General features: G+C 40.9%; 1 protein-coding gene across 2 annotated transcripts; it reads left to right on the top strand.

Annotated features, from left to right (window-relative positions):
- Positions 1-1175: 1175 nt before the first annotated feature.
- On the top strand, positions 1176-9649 carry LOC106572846 (homeobox protein aristaless-like 3). Of its 2 annotated transcripts, none has more exons than XM_014147381.2 (4): positions 1176-1708; positions 6919-7196; positions 7447-7509; positions 8146-9649. In XM_014147381.2, exons 1-4 carry the CDS (start codon positions 1351-1353, stop codon positions 8500-8502), a joined length of 1056 nt encoding a protein of 351 aa, XP_014002856.1. In that variant the 5' UTR covers positions 1176-1350; the 3' UTR covers positions 8503-9649. The 2 variants fall into 2 exon arrangements, with proteins under 2 accessions (XP_014002856.1, XP_014002855.1); XM_014147380.2 differs by having other exon boundaries at positions 1180-1708; positions 7447-7554.
- The last annotated feature ends 16886 nt before the right edge of the window (positions 9650-26535 follow it).

Genomic DNA, 26535 nt, shown 5'->3' with positions numbered 1-26535 from the left:
ATTTGGAATTATCAAATGTAACTGAGTTATTACATAGATTTTTTTTATTTTAAATGTCCTTATGCTCTATTTGATTTCATGCAATTTTATTTTATTGTTGTTTTTAACTCAAGACTGTATCAAGAATTGGAAAATAAGATATTTTGAAAATAAATGGAAACAAGCAAATGCCACAAGTAAGCAAGAAATATCCACATCGAATATCACAGTCTGTCAATGATAACATTATCCCCCCCACACACACATATTAATACCATTACCAAAGTAAAACATGTAGTAAACAGATAATAAATGCCACACTGTCTTCCCGCCAAGACGATCCAAAAAGCAGAGGTTGTAGATGGCCAAAACGTTCTACCCGTCCAGACTGTCTAAAGGCTGTTAGGACATGGCAGTGGTAACAAAATCATTATTTCTGTATTCGTTTTCTTGGTGTTAAATGCATTATTCAAGGGACCCGGCAGTATAAGGACAAACCTTGTTACTATTACTTGAACGGTTCTATGAAGTCTAATTGATGGGGGGAAAAAAGAAGCTAGCGCATAACTAAGTTATCTCGTCTATTCAGTAGATTTTAGGTGATATTCATCTTCAACCAAAATGCCTTAGTTCAGTTTCGTTGTGGATATTCAAAATGTAGCCAACAGCATTATAAAAAAGCCTAACAAATGGCCCACTATTGTTTCTAATATGTATCGGCAGTGTTCTCCTGAAATGATGCGTATTCTAACATTTCGAGTAGAATGCATTTGAGAAAGAACATCATAAAGAGCTTGAAAATCAAACGTTGTGCATGAATTGTAGCCAACAGATTATGATGCAATATAATACAAGATATTCATAGATAACCCCCACACATTCCCTGAACTGAATCACAAAGAATTACTGTTGCGTTGACATTAATCCGGCCAGTTGGGTCTAAAATAATATAATCTGTAAAACAAAGTGAAAAAAATGAGGGCACCAATACATTTCCTCGGGCGCATTTGGCCATTTGGCACTGAACATAACAAAACGCCTTCATGTTTGTTTAATGTGCCTTGCGTAAAATGCTCTCTATATCCCTGCCCGAATTAGTCATTTGCTTGTTTTTTTAACAAAATGAAAGAGGATTTAAATGGTTAATTGTAACGACAGGAATCACACGTGATTGAATTCTTGGCGGATCATATCAACCCACTGTCCCGCTTGGTCCTCCCTGTTTCACGGGTCTTTGTTCATGATCTCCTAAATCCCACCCACTTGAAAATGAAGAAAAGAGTAAGAAAAAACACGCGCTCGCAAAGAAACCTTGCTTTCCTGTAACCGGGACCAGAGTAGAGTCGTTAAAGTGCATGCAGGACTGACCTCATGATGGAGGCGGACAGTTGTTTGTCTTTCTCTTCGCAGCCAAACCGGACACGACTGAATAACTCTCCCGGTTTGGATCAGAATAGTTCTGGAGGTTCGTTCCTTCCCTGCGATGAACTACAGAAAAGTACACATCTTCCTCTCGCTCACCGTCTGAGTCTCCAGGGTGACTTCAACTACTCAAGCTCCATGGGACGGTTTAACGACGGCGCGCCCGCGGACTTTACGCACGGGGCAGCCTCCACGAATCCTCGCGCCTTGCCCAACAAACACAACAAATACATGGAAAATATTAATCAGGACCAAAAGGTTTTATCAGTAAGCGGGAAGGGCTCGTTTTATGAAAATTACTCGGAGGGTAAGTGGAGTTTTTATTAAAATAATCGAAATCACGGCCATCAGTGGGTGAGACTACGAAAATAGTCATAATTATCAGAATAATCGTTATTATTATTATTATTATTATAAAGTAGGCTATTAACCAAAATAATATAGGCCTATCTGAATAATGTTCTGAGTCTATTGCCTGTGGAAACAGTTTGACTAATCAAACAGGCAAAATCCATCGTGAAAAAGATAATGGAGATCAATATTTCTGTAACCAGCTACCTCAAATTGTTTCAAGTTTGTCTTTATAGTGTGGCGACTCGGATAAATACATTTTCAGAGTTTCTTTGGCGCTGCACAGCCTGCGTATTTTGCAAGGCCTTGGACAAAAACGTCTCCAATGATCGTAATTCATTTTCACTAAATGTCTGATTTTATTTGTTCACCTACAATTGTATTATTATTCAGCTTGTTTGAATAAATTATGACAGTGTTCCAAATGACAATCGAAAGACTTTATTAGTCCACACAGCAGGCCCGGATCAAACAAAATCCCCCCAAAAACGGAATTACTTTGTAGTATAGATCTGAATGCTGCTACGGCTTATTTACTCTACAAATGATAATACTAGTTTAACGTTTTGAATTAAGGCCTATATTTTATTCCTTGCGAGTTCCTTTTCAGAACTTCAATTCTTTATTTTGGTGAACATAATTTCCCCCAATGTTGCCTATAAAATGTTAATAAAATGTTGAAACACATATATAAGCCCATGGCCGATTATAAGCCTAGACGACTACAAAATGATATAGCCCACGTAATTGTCTAGGCCTTCTGAAATGAATGTGCAACTATATCTAAAAAACGATTTTAGCCTTTAGGCTACCTTAGCTTACATTTGGTGACAAAACTATCACAATGTAAAAATCACTTGGTAAAAGTGGACGCACCTCACTGGTGATAAATATGTCATCAGGTTTGATCTGCACTTGACAGTGGTAGTCACAATTAGTTTTGATGTAAAGTGCGAGCGGGCCAAAGGTCAGAAAGTGAATGAGCCGTCTCGGTGCGTGATTACGGCGTCCGTGCAGGAAGCTTCCATCCGTGCGGTATAAACACATCAATCCCGTGCAGCCTTCACAAAATACATTCATAAATTAAAAAAATAAATAATAATACAGCTAGAGTTTATTTGAAATTGATCATGTTTCTTATCTGAAAGTTTTGTTTTTGTTTCTGAATAGCTAAGTAAAGTTGCACATATCCAAATTAGATTCTCAAGATGTCCTTTATGCTAAATTTGACTCCGTGTCCTTTTGTTGTTTACATCAAACTTTTCAATGACATTTTCTTTTGCAATAACATCACATTTAACCACATTAGAACATTCTCTAAATAACTGTCAAATATATTCAATTAATTTATACCACTGAATTCAAAATTAGAACTAGATTAACTTAAAGATATAAAAACTGAAAATGCAAATGAGATAAAACTTTGGCCAACTCAGATGTTTTGATAATGTAATGATGAGATGATTTAATGTGAGATTAGATTTTTGTATTTTTTTTTATCTTTGGCTTGAGGCACGCAACAATACAGCAGTCCAAGTTAGAAACACTTTATTAAACTTGTATAATATCCCATGAACTCAAGTCTTAGGATATGACATGGTCCTTCAGTATTATTTATTGAAGTTTTGAAATCCATCCTCTAAAGTTGCCAGTGAAGGCATGTGAGTTCTGATAAGGACTTGGTGATGTATGTGTTCAGAATAACATTCATATCAGTCTGATTCATGTTGTTGCCAAAGACAGCCATATGATGGAGCAGAGAGCCTCCATCTGGACAGTTCCTCTTTATCTACAATCTAGATAACAGCATGGTCTGATGTCAAATTGACTGGATGATATTGTATAGGCTTTGACTGTGGTCTTGAATGAAGATTTATTTTCTTAGATTCTTCAGATATTAGCAAACACAACCCACGCTCACACACTTGACACATACGCAGGCGTGCATACACACGCAGGAACGCACACACTAGTGCGCATGCACGCCGTGCACGCACGCACACGCACAAAAAGGGGTTTTATGAAAGAGTTTTCAGAAACAATTTCAAAATAGTGGTTGTTGACTATATAATACTGCGGTTTCTGAGAGCCCCAAATATTGGTATGATTAGAATACTTTTTTTGGACAAGAGAAATCCATTTGTTGTCAGTGAACTCTAAAGCAGTTTAACCTGAGTTGGTTTTCTGGGTCAGATTTGAGTGGAGATGTGGTCCACATGACAGTTGCTTGCTGTCCAACATTCTGGGGCACAGTCAGACTCACACACCTTCAAAGGCAGACTAGTCTTCATGTTTTGTCTATCAGTGCTTGGAAGGGGGGGAGGGTTAGGGTTTAAGGATGGTAGAGCAGTGGGATGGTATACCACATAGCATAAAAATGTTATACAAAGAAATAGATATATTGAGATAGGGGGATGTTCAATTGACCAGGTATTCATAACCCGAGATCTCATGCATGTTGACACTTCTTGACCTTCACAGTAAAAAAAAAATGTACAAATGCAAAATGATTAAAAATAAAACATTTTACATTTGGAAAAGTTAAATTACAAAAATGCTATTTCATCAAAACTTGTTACTAATGCTTCAAGACTTCAATCTCATTATCTAATCTGCATAAGAAGTCAATTATAAAATACTGTTAAACCCAATCCAATGCTCCCGAAATGTTACATTTCTCATTTACAGAACAAGAGGTCAGGGAGAGAACAGCTGAAATTACCCCGTGATGTCAGTATATACTCACAATGGTCCATTTGGACTTTATCTCGACTGTACAGTTTTGTAATGCATTTCACATACTGTGCATCTCCAATTACACTGGACCATAGGGAGAGAGGATGTGGGCTCTTGGTAAAAGCCAGCGGTGGAAAAAGTACCCAATTGTTATACTTGAGTAAAAGTAAAGATACCTTTTATAGAAAATGAATCAAGTAAAAGTGAAAGTCACCCAGTAAAATACTACTTGAGTTAAAGTCTAAAAGTATTTGGTTTTAAATATACTTGAGTATCAAAATGTAAATGCAATTGCCAAAATATACTTAAGTATCAAAAGTAAAAATAATTTCAAATTCCTTATATTAAGCAAACCAGACGCCACACTTTTCTTGTTTTTTTAATTTATGGCTAGCCAGGGGCATGCTCCAACACTCAGACATCATTTATAAACAAAGCATTTGTGTTTTCGTGAGTCCACCAGATAAGAGGCAGTAGATGACCAGGGATGTTTTCTTGATTAGTGCGTGAATTGGACCATTTTCCTGTCGTGCTAAGCATTAAACATTTAAGGAGTACTTTAAGGTGTCAGGGAAAATGTATGGAGTAAAAAGTACATCATTTTCTTTAGGAATGTAAGGAAGTAAAATAAATAGTTGTCAAAAATATAAATAGTAAAGTACAGATACCCCCAAAAAACTACTTAAGTAGTACTTTCAAGTATTTTTACTTAAGTACTTTACACCACTGGTAAAAGCTACACTACAGCATGTCTGATGTCTTTTTGAATACTTATTCTTAGATTGTAAAATCTTAATAACCTCTTTCCAATCTCTTGGCATGATGAACTATGACGTGAGGTTGGATCTAAATAGGCATCAGGGGGTTACATCCAAAATGGCATCCTTTTCCCTATATAGTGCCTTTTCCCTATATAGTGCACTACTTTTGACCAGAGTCCTAAGGGTCCCGGTCAACAGTAATGCACTAAAAACACGCCCAGAGTAAAACATTATGGTACAGTTCAGTCATCCAAACACGCCCAGAGTAAAACATTATGGAACAGTTCAGTCATCCAAACACGCGCAGAGTAAAACAGTATGGTACAGTTCAGTCATCCAAACACGCCCAGAGTAAAACAGTATGGTACAGTCCAGTCATCCACTCATCATGGACTCTACAAGGTGTCGAAAGCATTCCACAGGGATGCTGGCCCATGTTGACTCCAATGCTTCCCACAGTGTGAAGTTGGTTGGATGTCCTTTGGGTGGTGGACCATTCTTGATACAAATGGGAAACTGTTGAGCGTGAAAACCCCAGCAGCGTTGCAATTCTAGACACAAACCAATGCGCCTGGCACCTACTACCATAGCCCGTTCAAAGGCACTTAAAACTTTAGTCTTGCCCATTCACCCTCTGAATGGCACACATACACAATCCATGTCTCATTTGTCTCAAGGCTTAAAATCCTTCTTTAACCTGTCTTCTCCCCTTCATCTACACTGGAGTGGATTTAACAAGAGACATCAATAAGGGATCATATCTTTCACCTGGATTCACCTGGTCAGTCTGTCATGGAAAGAGCAGCTGTTGATCATGTTTTGTACACTCAGTGTAGATTTCCATTTCATTGGTTTGTTATTTCATACACACAATCGTACTTTCTATCAAATTTGGGTCAAATGGGGTCGAATTTATAACTTTCTAAATGGACTAATACATTTGGGACTCACACAGAGTTTGTTTTCTGCTCAGTGATTCAAGACCTTCAGTTAAAGGAGGGGTGTTCACAGCAAATCAGAACAAACAGTGTTGCAGTAGGCTGGAATGTTGTGTCTGGTCAGATCTGACTAAACCATCATTTATTTCTGACTAAAGTTTATTTCCAACACTATCTCATGCAGATTTGTTCATATAGTAAAACGATACAACAAGCAGCTCACTTAGTGTTTTACATAATACTACAGTTACCACTCTATTCGTCGTTTCTAATCAGGCCTTCATACCTCGTATTGGGGGAGGAGGAGCTGGGAGACCCCTGAGACAACATGGGAACGTTCTCGTTCAGATCTTAGTCATATCTCCGGAGAAAAGACAAGCCTGCGTGGCTGCATCCTGTTTATTATTATCCAGAATGTTACGTTGCTGCCTCTTACAGTGGACGCTAATGAACCATCCCTAGCTAGCCTTAGGTTGGCTGTGTATTCTGAGCATCTCTGTGTGACAACATTACCACAGGTAGACATCTGAGCCTTGCTTAAACACAGAAATGTACTTTACACACACACACACACACACACACACACACACACACACACACACACACACACACACACACACACACACACACACACACACACACACACACACACACACACACACACACACACACACTTTGTTTTTACATGTAACCACCATTCTCTCTTTCCCTCCCTGTATGCCCTCCCTCAGCCAGAGAGAAGGCGGGTCCCAAGCCCATGGGCTATCCCGTGATTGGCTCAGACTGCTGCATCAAACTGAAGGAGCCAACCAACGGTCTCCAACCAGGGGACTCCATAGCAGACTCAATCGACCTATCGGGCAAGAACAAGAAACGTCGTAACCGCACCACCTTCAGTACCTTCCAGTTGGAGGAGCTGGAGAAGGTGTTTCAGAAGACTCACTACCCTGACGTTTACGCCCGGGAACAGCTGGCCCTCAGGACCGAACTCACAGAGGCCCGTGTACAGGTAGAATAATGCCACTCTACACAGAAAATATAAAGTCCCCTACCCTGCTGCTCTAGTTTTTAACAGAGTTTGCAATATTATTAGATATTTGTCCCCCCCAGATGAATCAATATTCCAGGGCCTATTTAAATGTTCTATTGAAACCAATTGAAGCCAAATTCTTTCAGGCAGGTAGGAACATGGCAAGGCAGGGGTCCTATATAATGGTAGAGAAAATCATCTCTCCAATCTCTCTCTCTTCATTCGTCAGGTATGGTTCCAGAACCGCCGGGCCAAGTGGAGGAAGAGAGAACGCTACGGGAAGATCCAGGAGGTGCGAAACCACTTTGCTGCTACGTATGATATCTCTACGTACCAGGTAGACCCTGAAACACATAGATCTTTGGTCACGACATACGATCTATCTACGCACAGGGGTGCAACTTTGGTTTTAGAAGTGGGGGGGGGGACATAATTATTATTAACAAAACACTCCAAACAGCCTATCCGACCGCTCAGAGGCGTCCGCATGGTCCTAAAGCAACACCATCGCCTCTTTTTGTATCACATTCCAATGACAAATCTGAGCGGGACAAAAATGCAATTTCAGAATGTGCCCCAGTGAAAGTTGCGCCCCTGTCTCTACGTATCAGGTACACCCTGACACATAGATCTTTGGTCACAACATATGATATCTCCCTCCTGCCTCCCTCCAATAGGTACTAGATAGCAAACACACTGACACATAGAAGGGTTATAGCAAGTGACCTATGACCTATCATTATCATCACACACTAATTAGAATCATTTAAACCAATCAATCAAATCAATCAATAATGATAGACCCATATATTGAATTACCAAGCATTGGCATTTACATTTCAAATAGCATGATGGGAATTATCTTTATGCAGCCTATCGGTGGAGCTTCGTCATTGGTCTCTAATCAGACTGCTCTCTTCCCTTGTAGATGCAGAGCAACCTGTGGCCAGGTGCAGGAGGGGGTGGGGGGTCTGGCGGGAGCTGTGTCCTGGGCCCTGACACCATGTCTTCCTCCTGTATGAGCCCTTACCCCCATCCCCACAGCAACCTCCCCTCTGTGGGCTTCATGGGCATGCCCCCGTCCTCCAGCCACCCGCACCACCCTCACCATCACCCCCAACACCACCCTGGCATCAACGGCCTCTACTCCCTCCACAGCTTCCCTGGGGCCCTCGGGGGCCAGTCCTTTGAGCCGGGGCCCGAGACAGAGTATAAGTCATCCAGCCTGTTGGCCCTGCGGATGAAGGCTAAGGATCCTGGGAGTCTTCTATCCAGGCCTACATGACCACCACAGTGTCAGGGTCAGATCCCTACTATGTACTGACTGAGCTAATGCATTCACACACACATTCCAACACAATCTTGTATACTAGCGACCTGATGGATAGTTATGGCCACATGTATGTGTTCCTGCATGTTGAAATAACAGCAGAAGTCAAAACTCTACACGCATGCACACACACACACACACACACACACACACACACACACACACACACACACACACACACACACACACACACACACACACACACACACACACACACACACACACACACACACGTATAATTAACCTTCAGGGGACACATAATTCAGTCCCATTCAGAGTCCTATGTCCTATTTTCCCTAACCCCAAAACCTAACCTTGACCCCAAACTAACCCTAGCTGCTAACCCTGGTCGAATACTAGCTCCTAACCCTGGTCGAATACTAGCTCCTAACCCTGGTCGAATACTAGCTCCTAACCCTGGTCGAATACTAGCTCCTAACCCTGGTCGAATACTAGCTCCTAACCCTGGTCGAATACTAGCTCCTAACCCTGGTCGAATACTAGCTCCTAACCCTGGTTGAATACTAGCTCCTAACCCTGGTCGAATACTAGCTCCTAACCCGAAAACTAACCCTCGCTCCTAACGCTAAACCAAATTCTAACCATAACATTGATTGGCTCAAACCTTGACCCTAAACCACCTAGAAATAGAATTTGACCTTGTGGGGACTAACAAAATGTCCCCAGTTTGTCAAATTCTTGTTCGATTTAAAATATTCCTGTGGGGACTTCCCACAAGTATAGTTAAACACACACACACACACACACACTTTCAACATACACTTCCGCTACTTTCCTCCAAATAATGTAACATTGCCGCAAACCCACAGACTTCAGATCGTGACATGACCGACCATTTGTTTGGGTTTGTTAGGCCACCATCAGGCACAAAACCTGCCATTTTGCAGACATTTTATTCAATCCAGATTTGAGCATTATCACAAACATAGTGAGACCAAAGAATATAAAAACAATATTATTTAAATATGTAAGATGTAGATGTTAATAAAGTACAGTACCAGTCAAAAGTTTGGACACACCTACTCATTCAAGGGTTTTTCTTTATTTTTACGATTTTCTACATTGTAGAATAATAGTGAATATATCAAAACTATGAAATAACACATATGGAATCATGTAGTAACCAAAAAAGTGTGAAACAAATCAAGGTATATTTTATATTTGAGATTCTTCAAAGACCCCACCCTTTGCCTTGATGCCAGCTTTGCACACTCTTGGCATTCTCTCAACCAGCTTCATGAGGTAGTCACCTGGAATTCATTTCAATTAACAGGTGTGCCTTGTTAAAAGTTAATTTGTGGAATTTCTTTCCTTCTTAATGTATTTGAGTCAATCAGTTGTGTTGTAACAAGGTAGGGTGGTATACAGAAGATAGCCCTATTTTGGTAAAAGACCAAGCCCTATTTTGGTAAGAGACCAAGTCCATATTATGGAAAGAACAGTGCAAAGAGAAACGACAGTCCATCATTACTTTAATAAGACATGAAGGTCAGTCAATCCGGAAAATATCAAGAACTTTGAACGTTTCTTCAAGTGCAGTCGCAAAAACCATCAAGCGTTATGATGAAACTGGCTCTCATGAGGACCGCCACAAAGGAAGACCCAGAGTTACCTCTGCTGCAGAGGATAAGTTCATTAGAGTTACCAGCCTCAGAAATTGCAGCCCAGATAAATGCTTCACAGAGTTCAAGTAACAGACACATCTCAACATCAACTGTTCAAAGGAGACTGTGTGAATCAGGCCTTCGTGGTCGAATTTCTGCAAAGAAACCACTACTAAGGACATCAATAATAAGAAGAGACTTGCTTGGGCCAAGGAATATGAGCAATGGACATTAGACCGGTGGAAATCTGTCCTTTGTTCTGATGAGTCCAAATGTGAGATTTCTGGTTCCAACCACCGTGTCTTTGTGAGACACGGAGTAGGTGAACAGATCATCTCTGCATGTGTGGTTCCCACCGTGAAGCATGGAGGAGGAGGTGTGATGGTGTGGGGGTGGTTTGCTGATGACACTGTCTGTGATTTATTTAGAATTCAAGGCACACTTAACCAGCATGGCTACCATAGCATTCTGCAGTGATACACCATTCCATCTGGTTTGCGCTTAGTGGGTCTATCATTTGTTTTTCAACAGGACAAAGACCCAAAACACACCTCCAGGCTGTGTAAGGTCTATTTGACCAAGGAGAGTGATGGAGTGCTGCATCAGATCACCTGGCCTCCACAATCACCCGACCTCAACCCAATTGAGATGGTTTGGTATGAGTTGGACCACATAGTGAAGGAAAAGCAGCCAACAAGTGCTCAGCATATCTAGGAACTCCTTCAAGACTGTTGGAAAAGCATTCCTCACGAAGCTGGTTGAGAGAATGCCAATAGTGTGCAAAGCTGTCATCAAGGCAAAGGGTGGCTACTTTGAAGAATTTAAAATCTAAAATATATTTTTATATGTTTAACACTTTTTTTGGTTACTACATGATTCCATATTTGTTATTTCATAGTTTTGATGTCTATTATTCTACAATGTAGAAAATCGTAAAAAGAAAGAAAAAACCCTTGATTGAGTAAGTGTGTCCAAACTTTTGACTGGTAATGTATGTGATGTATGTTGTACTTTATTGATCAACAATAAAGGGTTTCATCTGTTTACTGCCTCCAATCGTCAGAGGGAAAATGTTTCCGCTATTGTAGGTTATATGTAGATTTGAACAACTACTTTGGTTATGACCTTTACTGACTATAGTGTGGTCAGACTATACAACATCCAGGACTACAATAGCTGTCAGTCTGTTGAGGTGTGTGCGCGTGTGTGTGTTTGTTTGTGTGTGTAGCAGTATAGCTGGTCTCACTTCAAGAGGCCTTCGGCTGGCACCCCATGCATCAGTTTAAAGTGGCAGGTCTATTAATGAAAAACTAACTGAGCGACCGCACTATGCCGCTGATGATGAAGTGTAGGGCGGCTATAGGGCCACCTTCCGAAGTCCCTGCTCTGCATCGAGAAGGCAGGGTTTTGCTAAAACAGGAAAATAATCCTGCAGCAACAATTATAATTAATGGACATTTTGTAGGGGCTGATATACAGTCTTTTTCGTGAAAAAAGTCTGAAATGTCAAAGTCGAAATTACAAACTTCAGAAGTTGTTTTTAAACCTTAAATACACAACACGTTTTACATTTCCTGCTTTGCAGAAAAGTTCTCATGCAACAGGGTGATCAAATTAATATCCAGCATTTCACATCTGGCAAATAAGGGATGAGCTATACAGAGCCTTCAGAAAGTATTCACACCTCTTGACTTTTTCCACATTTTGTTGTGTTACAGCCTGAATTTAAAATAGATTTTGATGTAGATTATTTTGGTCACTGTCCTACACACAATACCCTATAATGATTATTTTTTTTAAAATTAATAATAATTGAAAAGCTGAAATGTTTTGAGTCAATAAGTATTCAACCCTTTTGTTAGCGCAAACCTAAATATATTCAGGACTAAAAAAGTCACATACAGTAATAAGTTGCATGTTTAACATGATTATCTGTAAGGTCCCTCAGTCGAACAGTGAATTTCAAACACAGATTCAACCACAAAGACCAGGCAGGTTTTCCAATGCCTCGCAAAGAAGAGAACCTACTGGTAGACGGGTTAAAAAAAAAAGATGACATTGAATATCCCTTTGAGCACAGTAAAGTTATTCATTACACTTTGGATGGTGTATCAATACACCCAGTCACTACAAAGATGCAGACGTCCTTCCTAAGTCAGTTCCCGGAGAGGAAGGAAACCGCTCAGGGATTTCACCATGAGGCCGATGGTGACTTTAAAACAGTTGCAGAGTTTACTGGCTGTGAATGTCACGAATCCCACCGAAAGTGGCTCCCCTGCCTGCTCGGGCGGCACTCGGCGGTCGTCGTCGCCGGCCTACTAGCCGCCGCTGATCCCTTTTTCCTTTTCGTTTGGTATGTCTTGTTGTTTGCACCTGTTCCTTATTTGTGTCTCTTGATTTATGGTTATTTAAGCCTGTTTAGCCCGCCCAGGTTTGTGTGGGATTATTTTCGTCAGAGTGTTTTTGTTGTTGGATGTGCTGGCGATCTGCTTGTGTTGTTTTGTATGCGTAAGGTGGATCCGTTGTTATTTGGGCACTTCGCTATTCACGCCGGTTGTTGGCGTCGACCGTTTTTTGTATTAAGGAATAAACGCATTTTTCTTACCTCTGCTCTCTGCGCCTGACTCCTACCACCACTCCTAGAAATCGCTGACAGTGAAAGGAGAAGAACTGAGGACAACATTGTAGTTACTTCACAATACTAACCTAAATGACAGAGCGATAAGAAGGAAGCCTGTGGAGAATAAAAATATTCCAAAACATGCGCTAAAGTAATACTGCAGAAAATGTGGCAAAGCTAATTTCTTTGTTGTTGTCCTGAATACAAAGTGTTACGTTTGGGAGCAAAAACCTTAAACACAAGGCCAAATCTACACTATAGTTTCTACCAAGAAGCCAGTGAATGTTCCTGAGTGGCTGAGATACAGTTTTGACTTAAATATACTTGAAAATCTATGGCAAGACTTGAAAATGACTGTCTAGCAATGATCAACAACTAATTTGACAGAGTTTATAATAAAATAAATAAAATAAAATAGGGCAAATGTTGCACAATCCAGGTGTGGAAAGCACTGAACTCACAGTCATAATCACTGCCAAAGGTGCTTATATAAAGTACTGACTCAGGGATGTACAGTTCATTCGGAAAGTATTTAGACCCCTTGACATTTTCCATATTTTGTTACATTACAGCCTTATTCTAAAATTGATTAAATTTAAAAAAAAATGTCCTCATCAATCTACACACAATACCCCATAATGACAAAGCGAAAAACAGGTTTTTAGAAATGTTTGCTAATTTATTAAAAATAAATAACAGAAATACCTTATTTACATAAATATTCAGACCCTTTGCTATAAGGCTCGAAATTGAGCTCAGGTGCATCCTGTTTCCATTGATCATTCTTGAGATGTTTCTACAACTTGATTGGAATTCACCTGTGCTAAATTCAATTGTTTGGACATGATTTGGAAAGGCACACACCTGTCTATATAAGGTCCCACAGTTGACAGTGCATGCCAGAGCAAAAACCAAGCCATGAGGTCGAAGGAATTGTCCTTAGAGCTCCGAGACAGAATTTAGTCGAGGCTCAGATGTGGGGAAGGGTACCAAAAAATGTTTGCAGCATTAAAGGTCACACAATGGCCTTTATCATTCTTAAATGGAACAAGTTTGGAACCCCCAAGACTCTTCCTAAAGTTGGCCGCACGGCCAAACTGAGCAATCAGGGGAGAAGGGCCTTGATCAGGGAGGTGACCAAGAACATGATGGTCACTCTGACAGAGCTCCAGAGTACCTCTGTGTGGATGGGAGAACCTTCCAGATGGACAACCATCTCTGCAGCACTCCACCAATCAGGCCTTTATGGTAGAGTGGCCACTCCTCAGTAAAAGGCACATGACAGCCTGCTTGAAGTTTGCCAAAAGGCACCTAAAGACTCTCAGACCATGAGAAACATGGTCTGATGAAACCAAGATTGAACTCTTTGGCCTGAATGCCAAGCATAATGTCTGGAGGAAACCTGGCACCATCCCTATGGTTAAGCAAGGTGGTGGCAGCATCATGCTGTGGGGATGTTTTTCAGTGGTAGGGACTGTGAGACTCAGTCAGGAATGAGGGAAGATGAACAGAGCAAAGTACAGAGAGATCCTTGATGAAAACCTGCTCCAGAGTGCTCAGGACCTCAGACTGGGGCGAAGGTTCACCTTCCAACAGGACAACGGCCCTAAGCACACAGCCAAGACAACGCAGGATTGGCTTCATGACAAGTCTATGAATGTCCTTGAGTCTGGACTTGAACCCGATCAAACATCTCTGGAGAGACCTGAAAATAGCTGTGCAGCGACGCTCCCCATCCAACATGACAGAGCTTGCGTGGATCTGCAGAGAAGAATGGGAGAAACTCCCCAAATACAGGTGTGCCAAGCATGTAGCGTCATACCCAAGAAGACTTGAGGCTGTAATCACTGCCAAAGGTGCTTCAACAAATTACTGAGTAAAGGTCTGAATACTTGATATTTCAGGTTTTTTTCTAATAAATTTGCAAAAAAATGTAAAATGTGTTTTTGCTTTGTCATTATGGGCTATTAACCTGTTTTTGCTTAGTCATTATGGGGTATTGTGTGTAGATTGATGAGGGGGGAAAAAAACAATTTAATCCATTTTAGAATAAGGCTGTAGCATAACAAAATGTGGAAAGATTAAGGGGTCTGAATACTTTCTGAATGCACTGTATGAGATAGTTCTGTATTTCATTTTCAATAACTGTGCTAACATTTCTAAATACATGTTTTCAATATGTCATTATGGGGAATTGTGTGCAGATCGGTGAGAAAGAAACACGATTTAATCCATTTTGAATTCAGGCTGTAACACAACAAAAATGTGGAAGGTGTATGAATACCTTCTGAAGGCACTGTAAGTCTCACTGAAGAAATTGGGGTTATAATGCCCCGGTCCTTTCTTCATTTTTTTTATCACAATGAGTATTTAATGGAGCGGTGATTAATTATTCTTTACTGATAGGCTCTTGCCTTGACACAGCGGTGGTGTGGCGTGATTTCCCACATTACAAAATGGGTTTCAATGACCCAGAGTTACTGTAACTCATGGGGACAATGGTGAACGTGCATATACGTAGATGTGACGTCATTGTTTTAGCACTATCCACAGAGTTTTTAAACTATGGCGTGCGTTGAGGTTCAATGCGCCAATAAATTGGGATTATGTATACTGTGCTAATGACCATACAGAAAAGAGTAGGTGAGAATGTACAACGTACAACGAGGCATTTGTTGTAAGTTCAGCCACCATTTCAATTCACCGCTGCTCTGCCTCCTGGGTGGCGCAGTGTTCTAAGGCCACCAGAAATTCTGGGTTCGAGCCCAGGCTCTGTCGCAGCCGGCCGCGACCGGGAGGCCCATGAGGCGAAGCACAATTGGCCCAACGTCGTCCGGGTTAGGGAGGGTTTGGCCGGCAGGGATATCCTTGACCCATCGCGCACTAGTGACTCCTGTGGCGGGCCGGGCGCAGTGCATGCTGACACGGTCGCCAGGTGTACAGTGTTTCCTCCGACACATTGATGCGGCTGGCTTCCGCGTTGGATGTGCATTGTGTCAAGAAGCAGTGCGGCTTGGTGGGTCGTGTTTTGGAGGACGCATGGCTCTCGACCTTCGCCTCTCCCGAGTCCGTACGGGAGTTGCAGCGATGAGACAAGACTGTAGCTACCAATTATTGGATACCACGAAACTGGGGGAGAAAAACGGGGTATACATTTATTTTATTTATTTATAAAAAAAAATCACCGCTGCTATTGGGGTCTCCTTAGACCAGAGGGAAGAGTGCCCCCTACTGGCCCTCTGACAACACGTCCAGCAGCATCTGGTCTCCCATCCAAGGATCAACCATGCCCACCTCTGCAGAGCAGCTTCACTTAAGAGGCAATAAAGCCAGCAGTGGGAAGCAGGCGGATGGTGGGGCTGATTGGAGGAAGATGAAGATAACTTCATGTTCTCTCTATGCCTACTGTCTTCACATCGTTGGATACCCAATCTGGTATACATGACAAGATGCCCACTCTGTGTCAGCTAGCCTTACAAGATAATCTGGGTGATTTTCGTTAAAGCATCTACTCTGGGTTAAAAAGAAAATTAATTATTGTGAAAGATAGATCCTTCAAAGCTCCTTTGATTCCATTTTACATTTACATTTTAGTCATTTAGCAGACGTTCTTATCCAGAGCGACTTACAGTAGTGAATGCATACATTTCATACAATTTCATACATTTTTTCTGTGCTGGCCCCCCATGGGAATCGAACCCACAACCCTGGCGTTGCAAACACCATGCTCTACCAACTGAGCTACAGGGAACCCCAAGTGGTTAGATTGCTATGGGCAAATATTTGGTGCACACTCTTTACCTTCTATCTACCCTCCCTCTAGTAACGTCAGTATTATTACAGCAATGCTGGAACAGATTAGCTGCCAGCCAGTCCCCTCCCGGCCTCCCCTGATCTGTGTCGTGTTTTGTGCAAGCCGACATGTGGTTCCAATAGAGGAGCTGAGCAGACTGGAGGGAGCGTAAAGCTAACCCGTCAGAGACACTTTCCACACCCACATACAGCCTTCAAATTCCAGCCAGACCCAAGGAGACAGCCTCAGGGCCATATTCATTAGGCACCAAACTGAAGAAAGCGGACTGAAACAGAGAGGGACGACTACCTGAACTAAGAAACGCTCACTTTCTGTTGCAGACTGTTTTAAAACGTTTTCCGTTGTGCGCCCCACTGAATATGCCCGGGCACTCTCTCCAGCTACACAGCCCCAGCACTGATTAAACATACGATTAAGTAGAAGAGATAAGAGGAGCCTTCAGAACAGATCAGGAACTAAGGAGAATGATGGACGGCCTGTGGAAAGCAAGCTGAGGAAATAGTGAATAATGGCTTATAGGCCTCCGACTCACAATGAATGAGTCATTTGGTCCCTCAAAGTAAGATTTACTGTAACGTTTAATGCAAAGGTATCAGACTCTCAAAATAGACGTATTAAACTTTAAATCAGACAGAGTAAATGTTTACCCATTACATAGGGAGATACATTTTAGACATGTTACTTTCACAGTAACATTACACTGCTTTACTTCAGACGGTTGTAAAAACATCAGTCATATAATATGTACTACAAATGTTTTGTATTGTAAGAACAGTAGTTCATCAACTGTCCCTGTTCATTGCAAATCTTGAGACAAAATGATTAAACATCTCTCTAAAGCCTGGTCAGTCACAGTGAAATGGAACTATTTTAACCTGAAAATAGTGTGTAAAGTACATTGAATTGGCTACCTAAGTTGTATTCCGAGTAAACTAAGGAGCTTGTGTCTATTAACTCAGTAAACCAGGCTATAATATGCCGGCCTGCCCTGCGTTGCTGTTTGTCATTGGTGCATGAGAGTCATCCATCAAAAACACTATAGAGCGGCAAAAGGCTTAGGTCCTAGGTGTGTGACAACCGTTCCATCTCCGAACACACACACACACACACACACACACACACACACACACACACACACACACACACTCTTTATCCAGGGTCATTGGGTGAGGGCTGTCACTGGCGCCTGTACATCCATATATTAACCTCATTACCCAAAAGAAATACCTCTGAACGTGTCATTAAATCTGCAAAGCTGTCGTCCCGACCATAGTTTCAAAAAGTACACCAAGCTTTTGATCTATGCCAGAGATGTATCTTGACTGCAGAGTAGTTCCTGAATCATAAACCAGAGAAGCAGTTTCTGTGCTTCTATTTTGAACAACTCACGCCTCAGGCTCATGCCCATAAATCCAGGCCTTGTACTCACAAAAGCATCTCAGAATAGGAGTGCAGATCTAAGATCAGTTTTAGCATTATTATAAGTGAGCGATAATCAATGAGGGGCTATGAGTTCCCTGGAAAATAATGAACTGACGTGGAAGTTGTTCCACGAAGCACTAGCTGAGTGGAACTAATCTTCCACGGAGTTGCATTATTTTCCAGAGAACTCATAGAGCCAGGAGTTGATTGTCCCTTTTACACCATGGCTATAATTTAACACATTTGCTACTACAAATGTGTTCATTTGCCACTAGAAACGTGTTCAACATCCATTGAAGTAGCTAACAAGTTTACTAGCTAGCTACAGTAGTTGCCTTGGTAACCAAACAAACAGGCTTGACTATTAGCTAACCAGGCCATCAGTCCTAGCTTGCTATTATGAAAATTGAATTCAACAATGACAATAATGTTTTCAATTCGACTTTTGCTTTCAAAAGCAGCTCAATAGACCATGTAAGAATGAACTATAGCCATTGAATTGTACAGTGCTGATATACAGTGCGTTGTAAGGAAATAATGCACACTCTAGAATGTCCTTCAAGCCAATCAGAAACGAGTATTCAACAATGCCATGGCATAATTTTTGATAATAATTAATAAAATATAAGACAGGGGAACTGATCCTAGATCAGCACTCCTACTCTGAGACGCTTGATGTGATTAAATGGCATCAACAGTTTTGTACCTATACTGTAAGCACACAATTGGTAGCCTGCGGTGTAGGCCTAAGTCCTCCTGTAACTGTAAACATGAGAGGTAATAGAATTAGGGTGAGAGAGTTCAGCTATAAGTGTCAGGTTGCATCGGGTTGCTTTCACAGGAGAAAGGAAACACATGAAAAAAATACTATAGTATTACTATATTTATATTACTGTAGTATTCACTGTAGTATTTACTGTTGTATTTACAATTAACTATAGTATTAATACTGTAGTAAAAGAAAAGTGTAGTATATACACTATAGTAATTAATTGTAGTATCCTGTCGTATTTACTGTAATGTTTTTGCAGACATTACTGTAGTATTTACTATAGTGTTTTTGTCTTATTATCTTTGACATAAACATGTAGACCTTCTCCATGAGGAAATCTACTGGAGAAATACTAAAAGAGCATTTTCTAAAACCTGTAGGCAACACAATATGGTCTATATGTGTAAGTTTCTCACTTATGGGTGGCATAAATTGAGATATGGGGGAGGGGAATGAGCAGCATATATGCTAATTAAATACTGTGGTATTTACTATAGTTAAAAAAGTGTGTTTTTGAAGATTACTGTAAAATTTACTACCGCATTTTTTTTTGCAGAAACTACTGTAGTATTTACTATTGTATTCTACAGTATACTACAATATTCTATAGTAAGCACTTCACGATCAAGGGATACTACAGTGTGTAGTATAGTATTCTACAGTACACTACATATTTCTATAGTAAGTAATGCAGTATTCTAGTAAACTGTAGTATTGTTTCATGTGGGAAGAGAGGAGGGAAGTAGGATAGATTTATCACCAAATCTAAAGCCAATATGTAGCCATACTCTATGTCAAAGTTGAAAAAACAAACACTGAGAACCAGAGGTAACACATAGGCCTACCTGCTTAGTTCAATCAACCACACCCCAAACATTTCTTCAAAACAGCATGGTCACAAAATTGTTGCCCTCAGAAATAGACTTGGTCAGTAACAACACAGTACTAACTATAGGCCTATCAGTGACAAATATCTAATCTGAACAGGTGTATTGGGGGGGCCTTTATACCTTTTGACCTGTTCCCCCTAGTTAGGGTCCCAGGGTAAACACTGACCCAAACTAGGTCTGTCACAGGCCGCTGATACTGAGACTCAATGGCTGTCTTACAAAATGTTAGACCAAAAGCACTTAGGATTGGTTTGAGAGGGAATTTAAAAAAAGAACAGACAACAAAATGGTTCTTCTGAAAAACGGAACAGGGTGTGTTCATAAATTCAATCTGGAGTGCCAGAGTGTGCTCAGAGTGCGCTCTGGGTGTTCGTAAATTCTGACCCTCTGGCCGAGGAGTAGGGTGGATCCGAGCGTTCTGACCTCACAACGGAGGTCAAGCACCCAAGCTAACTGGCTAACGTTGGCTAGCTTGCTAGCTACTTCCAGACACAAAGAGCACTTAACTCTGACCATATTACTAGCCCTAGGAGAGCTGGTTAGGCTGTTTTCATGTTATCCAGAGCGTTGGTGGCTGTAACTGTGCTGCTGGAAACAATTTAACTACGCCTTTTTGCCGACGTTTACTGACAACAGCCATATTCAGCGAGTGTTGGTGCTGAGCATTGGTAAATTCATTAGTTATTCTGCGCTCTGGCACACTCAAATGAGAGTGCTCTGAAATCAGAGTTGATAGCCAAGGTGAATTTGCAAACAGTAGCTCATGAATTTGCTCACCAAGACACTACTGTATGGTTACAAGACACTACTGCATGGTTACAAGACACTACTGCATGGTTACAAGACACTACTGCATGGTTACAAGACACTACTGCATGGTTACAAGACACTACTGTATGGTTACAAGACACTACTGCATGGTTACAAGACACTACTGCATGGTTACAAGACACTACTGCATGGTTACAAGACACTACTGTATGGTTACAAGACACTACTGCATGGTTACAAGACACTACTGCATGGTTACAAGACACTACGGCATGGTTACAAGACACTACTGCATGGTTACAAGACACTACTGTATGGTTACAAGACACTACTGCATGGTTACAAGACACTACTGCATGGTTACAAGACACTACTGCATGGTTACAAGACACTACTGCATGGTTACAAGACACTACTGCATGGTTACAAATAGCTTGTGGCTTTTGTATGCTACTCAGATGGCGCCATCCTGTGGCGAGATTGCAAAAGTGCAGCTTAAGATAGAGGTCAAAGCAAATAGAAGTTTATTGGTTGTGTACACAGATTTGCAGATGCTATCGCAGGTGCAGTGAAATGCTTGTGTTTCTATCTCCAACAGTCCAGTAATAATACTCTAGCAAAACATTTTTACAAAACAATACACAGCAAATCCAAAAAGTTAAAAGATGGAAATATCAGAACGAGCAATGTCAGAGTCCGGAATATTATATAGCATGGCATTGTTGAACACTCGTTTCTGATTGGCTTGAATGGCATTCTAGAGCAGGGACTGTGGACTATGGAGCAGTGAAAACGCATTCTCTGGAGTGATGAATCACGTTTCATCATCTGGCAGTCCGATGGACGAATCAGGGTTTGGCGGATGCCAGAAGAACGCTACTTGCCCCAATGCACAGTGCCAACTATAAAGTTTGGTGGAAGAGGAATAATGGTCTAGGCAGGGGCGAAAATCTGATATCAACTTTGGAGGGGACAATTACATGAAATTTCTCAAGAGCAATTCCTGAGGGGGACACCAAAAGTAGTGCTGTAACACATAGCCTACGTTGTAATATGGTAAATGTATATTGAGGAACCAAAGAAATAAGGTGTTTGCCGTACTCCTAACTACCGGTACCCAAAACTACACAACTAATCACAACAGCAATACCATTGCCTTTAACAAATCTTAGTTCAGTCACCAGTTTAAGTTGAGAGTGGGGGTATCCATGGCATTTTCCAATTATGTTCCTATTTTACAAGTTAACAAAAATTGAGAACCTTTCATAATGTTGCCAAACAAAGACTCAACAAACTTACCTGAGACTCCCTGTCTCTGCCAGTCTGTCCCTGCATATCTGTCCCCAACTCTGCTGTCTGTGTGCCATCCGTTGCCTGCTCTGCCTAATGACATCATTGTGAAACATTTCCATTAGCATTTCACTTCATTCTTATGAACATTTTATCAACTAGTCTGAGATATTAGGCTACTAGGGTTCTTACTTTGCGTTTTGGTGTACTGAAAAATACTCTGATGTCCGTCTTTTTTCTGCCATTTTTCTACCTGGCTGGCTACACACACACAGTATGTAGGTTATTTACAGTAGGAGATGGGCTTCTATCATCTTATCTTCTATCATTCTATATGGGCTTCGTTCTAAAAGGTAGCTAGCAAATGTGAAACGGATTGCAGTGACAAGAGTTGACAGCTGTATGAGTTCACCATTTACACAACATATGCTGCAACCTTTTGTAATTTTAATCGTTTGCTTCATATTGGCTGGCTTCCAACAATAGCTGAATTTGCAAAGCTAGCGAGCACCAATTCAGTGGTGTTTGCTATAATCTTTGCTACCCGGGTTAAATAAAGGTGAAATAAAATAAAGAAATAAAAGTTCCCTTGCGACAATTTAGCTTTTGCAACAAGACCATTAAATATATTTAAAACAATGGTAGAAGAGAGTGTAGTTCTGTTCAGTTTGGACTCCAGTTTATCGCTAACCTTATCACAGGGACTTTGAAGCACTAACTTACATGCATGCTGATCTTGGAATACATTGACGATAGCAAAGATTCCATCTTTGACGAGGCCACATAAATGGAATAGGTACTAGCTAGCTTAATAGTTAATATTTGCGCGCTAGCTCTGCATATTCAGCTAGTGTGTGTGTGTGCGGGATTGACTGGATGAACCTCACGGCAGTTACATGCAAACTAAGGAACTGGCAGTGGATCAAACCATTGTGAGGCAAAGGGCGGGGGGGTCGCAATCTTTTGAAACTATAATCTATAATCAGCACAATTGCTTTCATTGCGTATTCTTAATATTATTTAAATTACATAGTTATGTTTCAGTGATATATTGGGGGGGACAAATCATATTTTTCCCAGGATGGGGGGGTCGTGTCCCCCCCGTCCCCCCCGGGATTTCCGCCCCTGGGTCTAGGGCTGTTTTTCATGGTTCGGGCTCCTTAGTTCCTGTGAAGGGAAATATTAACGCTACAGCATACATTCTAGATGATTCTAGATGATTCTGTGCTTCCAACTTTGTGGCAACAGCTTGGGGAAGGCCCTTTCCTGTTTCAGCATGACAATGCCCCCATGCACAATGCGAGGTCCATACAGAAAGGATTTGTTGAACGGTGTGGAAGACTGGAGGACTTGACTGGCCTGCATAGAGCCCTGACCTCAACCACATCAAACACCTTTGGGATGAATTGGAACACCGACTGCGAGCTAGGCCTAATCATCCAATATCAGTGCCTGACCTCAATAATGCTCTTGTGACTGAATCTAAGCAAGTCACTGCAGAAACTGTTTCAACATCTAGTGGAAAGCCTTCCTAGAAGAGTGGAGGACGTTATAGCAGCAAATACCTATGATTTTGGAATGAGACGTTGGACGAGCAGGTGTCCACATACTATTAGCCATGTATTGTATTTATTGTTGTAACTTGAAATACATTTGTAGCTAAGTAGCTAGCTAACAGTCATGGAAGAGGGTGAAAGGATTAGCTAGCAGTTCCAGCTGTTAGAGAAGGGAGAGAGTAGGCTACTCTGGATAGGGCAGGTAGCTTTGTGGGAGGACATTATGGAAGGATTTTCCAGCTCCAGTCCCTAGTGAGAAAGTGAAGACAGAGAGAGATATCAACATAATATTCAGTGCTGTCTAATTTGAGTATAATGCAGCCTGTTTCTTTGTGATGTTTTCTGTCCTCAGAGACAGAAAGCCATGAAACCCTGTTTGCAGATGAAGAGGTCCCAATGAATGTCCCAAGAGAATAAGTGTACATGTTAGTATACCATGGATTATGTCTACCTATGTTAGCAAATGTTGCTGGTTGTGCAGGTTTCTGTTTCAGCCCAGCACTAACACACCTGATTTTACAGTTGAAGTCGGAAGTTTACATACACTTAGGTTGGAGTCATTAAAACTCGTTTTTCAACCACTCCACACATTTCTTGTTAACAAACTATAGTTTTTGCAAGTCGGTTAGGACATCTACTTTGCGCATGACACAAGTAATTTTTCACATTCTTGAAATAAAGTGGTGATCCTAACTGACCTAAGACAGGGAATTTTTTACTAGGATTAAATGTCAGGAATTGTGAAAAACAGAGTTTACACGTATTTGGCTAAGGTGTATGTCAACTTCCGACTTCAATGGTAAATGTATCAAACCTAATTAGTTGATAATCGATTGTACTATTGCTGGGCTGGAACAGAAGTCTGCTCACCCAGTAGATCAGTGGAGGGAGATTGGCCACCTCTGGTACTGACTTTTTTTTTTGACCTGAAATGATGCTTTAGTAATAATAGCCTACTCTTTACTAAGATGTCTAACCTTTCTTTACATATGAGTTAGCTTACTTGTACACTTTAACATTATATGAAATTGTGTTGATTCTTTGAAGTGAAGTATTTAAAACTTGTTTTAATTGTTTATTTATTTATTTTATTTCACCTTTATTTAACCAGGTAGGCAAGTTGAGAACAAGTTCTCATTTACAATTGCGACCTGGCCAAGACAAAGCAAAGCAGTTCGACACATACAACAATACATGGAGTAAAACAAACATACAGTCAATAATACAGTCAATAATACAGTAGTAAAATAAGTCTATATACAATGTGAGCAAATGAGGTGAGATAAGGGAGGTAAAGGCAAAAAAGGACATGGTGGCAGAGTAAATACAATATAGCAAGTAAAACACTGGAATGGTAGATTTGCAGTGGAAGAAAGTGCAAAGTAGAAATAGAAATAATGGGGTGCAAAGGAGCAAAATAAATAAATACAGTAGGGGAAGAGGTAGTTGTATTGGCTAAATTATAGATGGACTATGTACAGGTGCAGTGATCTGTGAGCTGCTCTGACAGCTGGTGCTTAAAGCTAGTGAGGGAGATAAGTGTTTCCAGTTTCAGAGATTTTTGTAATTCGTTCCAGTCATTGGCAGCAGAGAACTGGAAGGAGAGACGGCCAAAGGAGGAATTGGCTTTGGGGGTGACCAGAGAGATATACCTGCTGGAGCGCGTGCTACAGTGGGTGCTGCTATGGTGACCAGTGAGCTGAGATAAGGGGGGACTTTACCTAGCAGAGACTTGTAGATGACCTGGAGCCAGTGGGTTTGGCGACGAGTATGAAGCGAGGGCCAGCCAACGAGAGCGTACAGGTCGCAGTGATGGGTAGTATATGGGGCTTTGGTGACAAAACGGATGGCACTGTGATAGACTGCATCCAGTTTATTGAGTAGGGTATCGGAGGCTATTTTGTAAATGACATCGCCGAAGTCGAGGATCGGTAGGATGGTCAGTTTTACGAGGGTATGTTTGGCAGCATGAGTGAAGGAGGCTTTGTTGCGAAATAGGAAGCCAATGTTTTAATTGTTAATTATTATTCCAGGTGAACTAGTGTTAATTAATCACAGCTCACAATCCTGCAATAAAATCAATCATTTCTGTGTTGTATTCTCAAATGAACGTTACCAAACTTTGTGTTCAGTTGTAAGTGTAACAGTTTAGCTTCCGTCCCTCTCCTCGCCCCAACCTGAGCTAGCCATTTCTCATCGGTTGCGTAAGTTCCCCAATTAGTTTCTTTTGATTGTCTCTTTTCAGGATTTCAGCCATGTGAACCCATTTTGTAGCACTTCCCAACTCCAGTCCACAACATTTTACATTACAGTCATTTAGCAGACGCTCTTATCCAGAGCGACTTACAGTAGCGAATGCATACATTTCACACTTTTTTTTTTTTCATACTGGTCCCCCGTGGGAATCGAACCCACAACCCTAGCATTGCAAATGCCATGCTCTACCAACTGAGCCACACGGAACTGATGAGTACCCACAACAGCACACATTTGTATTGCAGCCCTGAACAAATTGACCTGATTCAACTCATTGAGCGCCTGGTTATTATTTGAGAAGTTGAATCAGGTGTGCTTGTCCGTGGCTAAAAATAAAACTGTACTTTTGGGGGTAGTGGCCACTATAATAGAGCAAAAATAGAATGCCTGTTTGTTTCATTTTATTTCTACTTAAGATGTTGTTTTTCCCCCCAACTGCAATATTTAGATGTGTGTGGTCACAAGTGTCATGGCTAACTGCAATATTAGTATATTGTTTTTTTTCTTCTCAAGACTTGTCATTTGCAATAAATAACATTGGATTGCTTTCTTTACATTTTTTTTAGCTGCAAGTTATGTTCACATTAACCACTATTTTACACATAGAGACTGATCATGTAGATCATATTCTTTGTTTTAATTAGTTAAAACCTGCATATCCTGCTAGCAGGGATTTTCTGCATGTTTCAGTGCAATTTCTTTTTAAAGTATCATCTTTTTGGGCCCTCAGCAGTTTGCATCCCTGCTTATGGGCATTTGCAATGCACCCCTTGACATTGTGCATTTGAAGCAGAGAATAGCTTAACTTACCTATTGTTGAGCTTATATGTTCTCAAATAAAAAAATATAATACCAGTTGACCATGTACTGCCAATGAGGCTAATCATTATACTAGATGTTGTACATGCCTTTTTCTGACAGGACATTTTTTTGTGTGCAAAATCAACCCTTGTAATCTAGGTGGTGAAATGT

The sequence above is a fragment of the Salmo salar genome, chromosome ssa15 (assembly GCF_905237065.1).
Source record: "Salmo salar chromosome ssa15, Ssal_v3.1, whole genome shotgun sequence".
NCBI lineage: Eukaryota > Metazoa > Chordata > Actinopteri > Salmoniformes > Salmonidae > Salmo > Salmo salar.
The sequence above is the reverse complement of the archived record's forward strand: the minus strand, read 5'-3'. Positions and strand labels throughout refer to the sequence as shown.

Bases quoted from the DNA above. Each gene is read 5' to 3' on its own strand.
- LOC106572846 (XM_014147380.2), top strand. From the start codon at position 1,351: ATGATGGAGGCGGACAGTTGTTTGTCTTTCTCTTCGCAGCCAAACCGG. The intron at 7,197-7,446 runs GTAGAATAATGC...TTCATTCGTCAG, and splicing joins TCACAGAGGCCCGTGTACAG to GTATGGTTCCAGAACCGCCG. The intron at 7,555-8,145 runs GTAGACCCTGAA...CTTCCCTTGTAG, and splicing joins ATGATATCTCTACGTACCAG to ATGCAGAGCAACCTGTGGCC.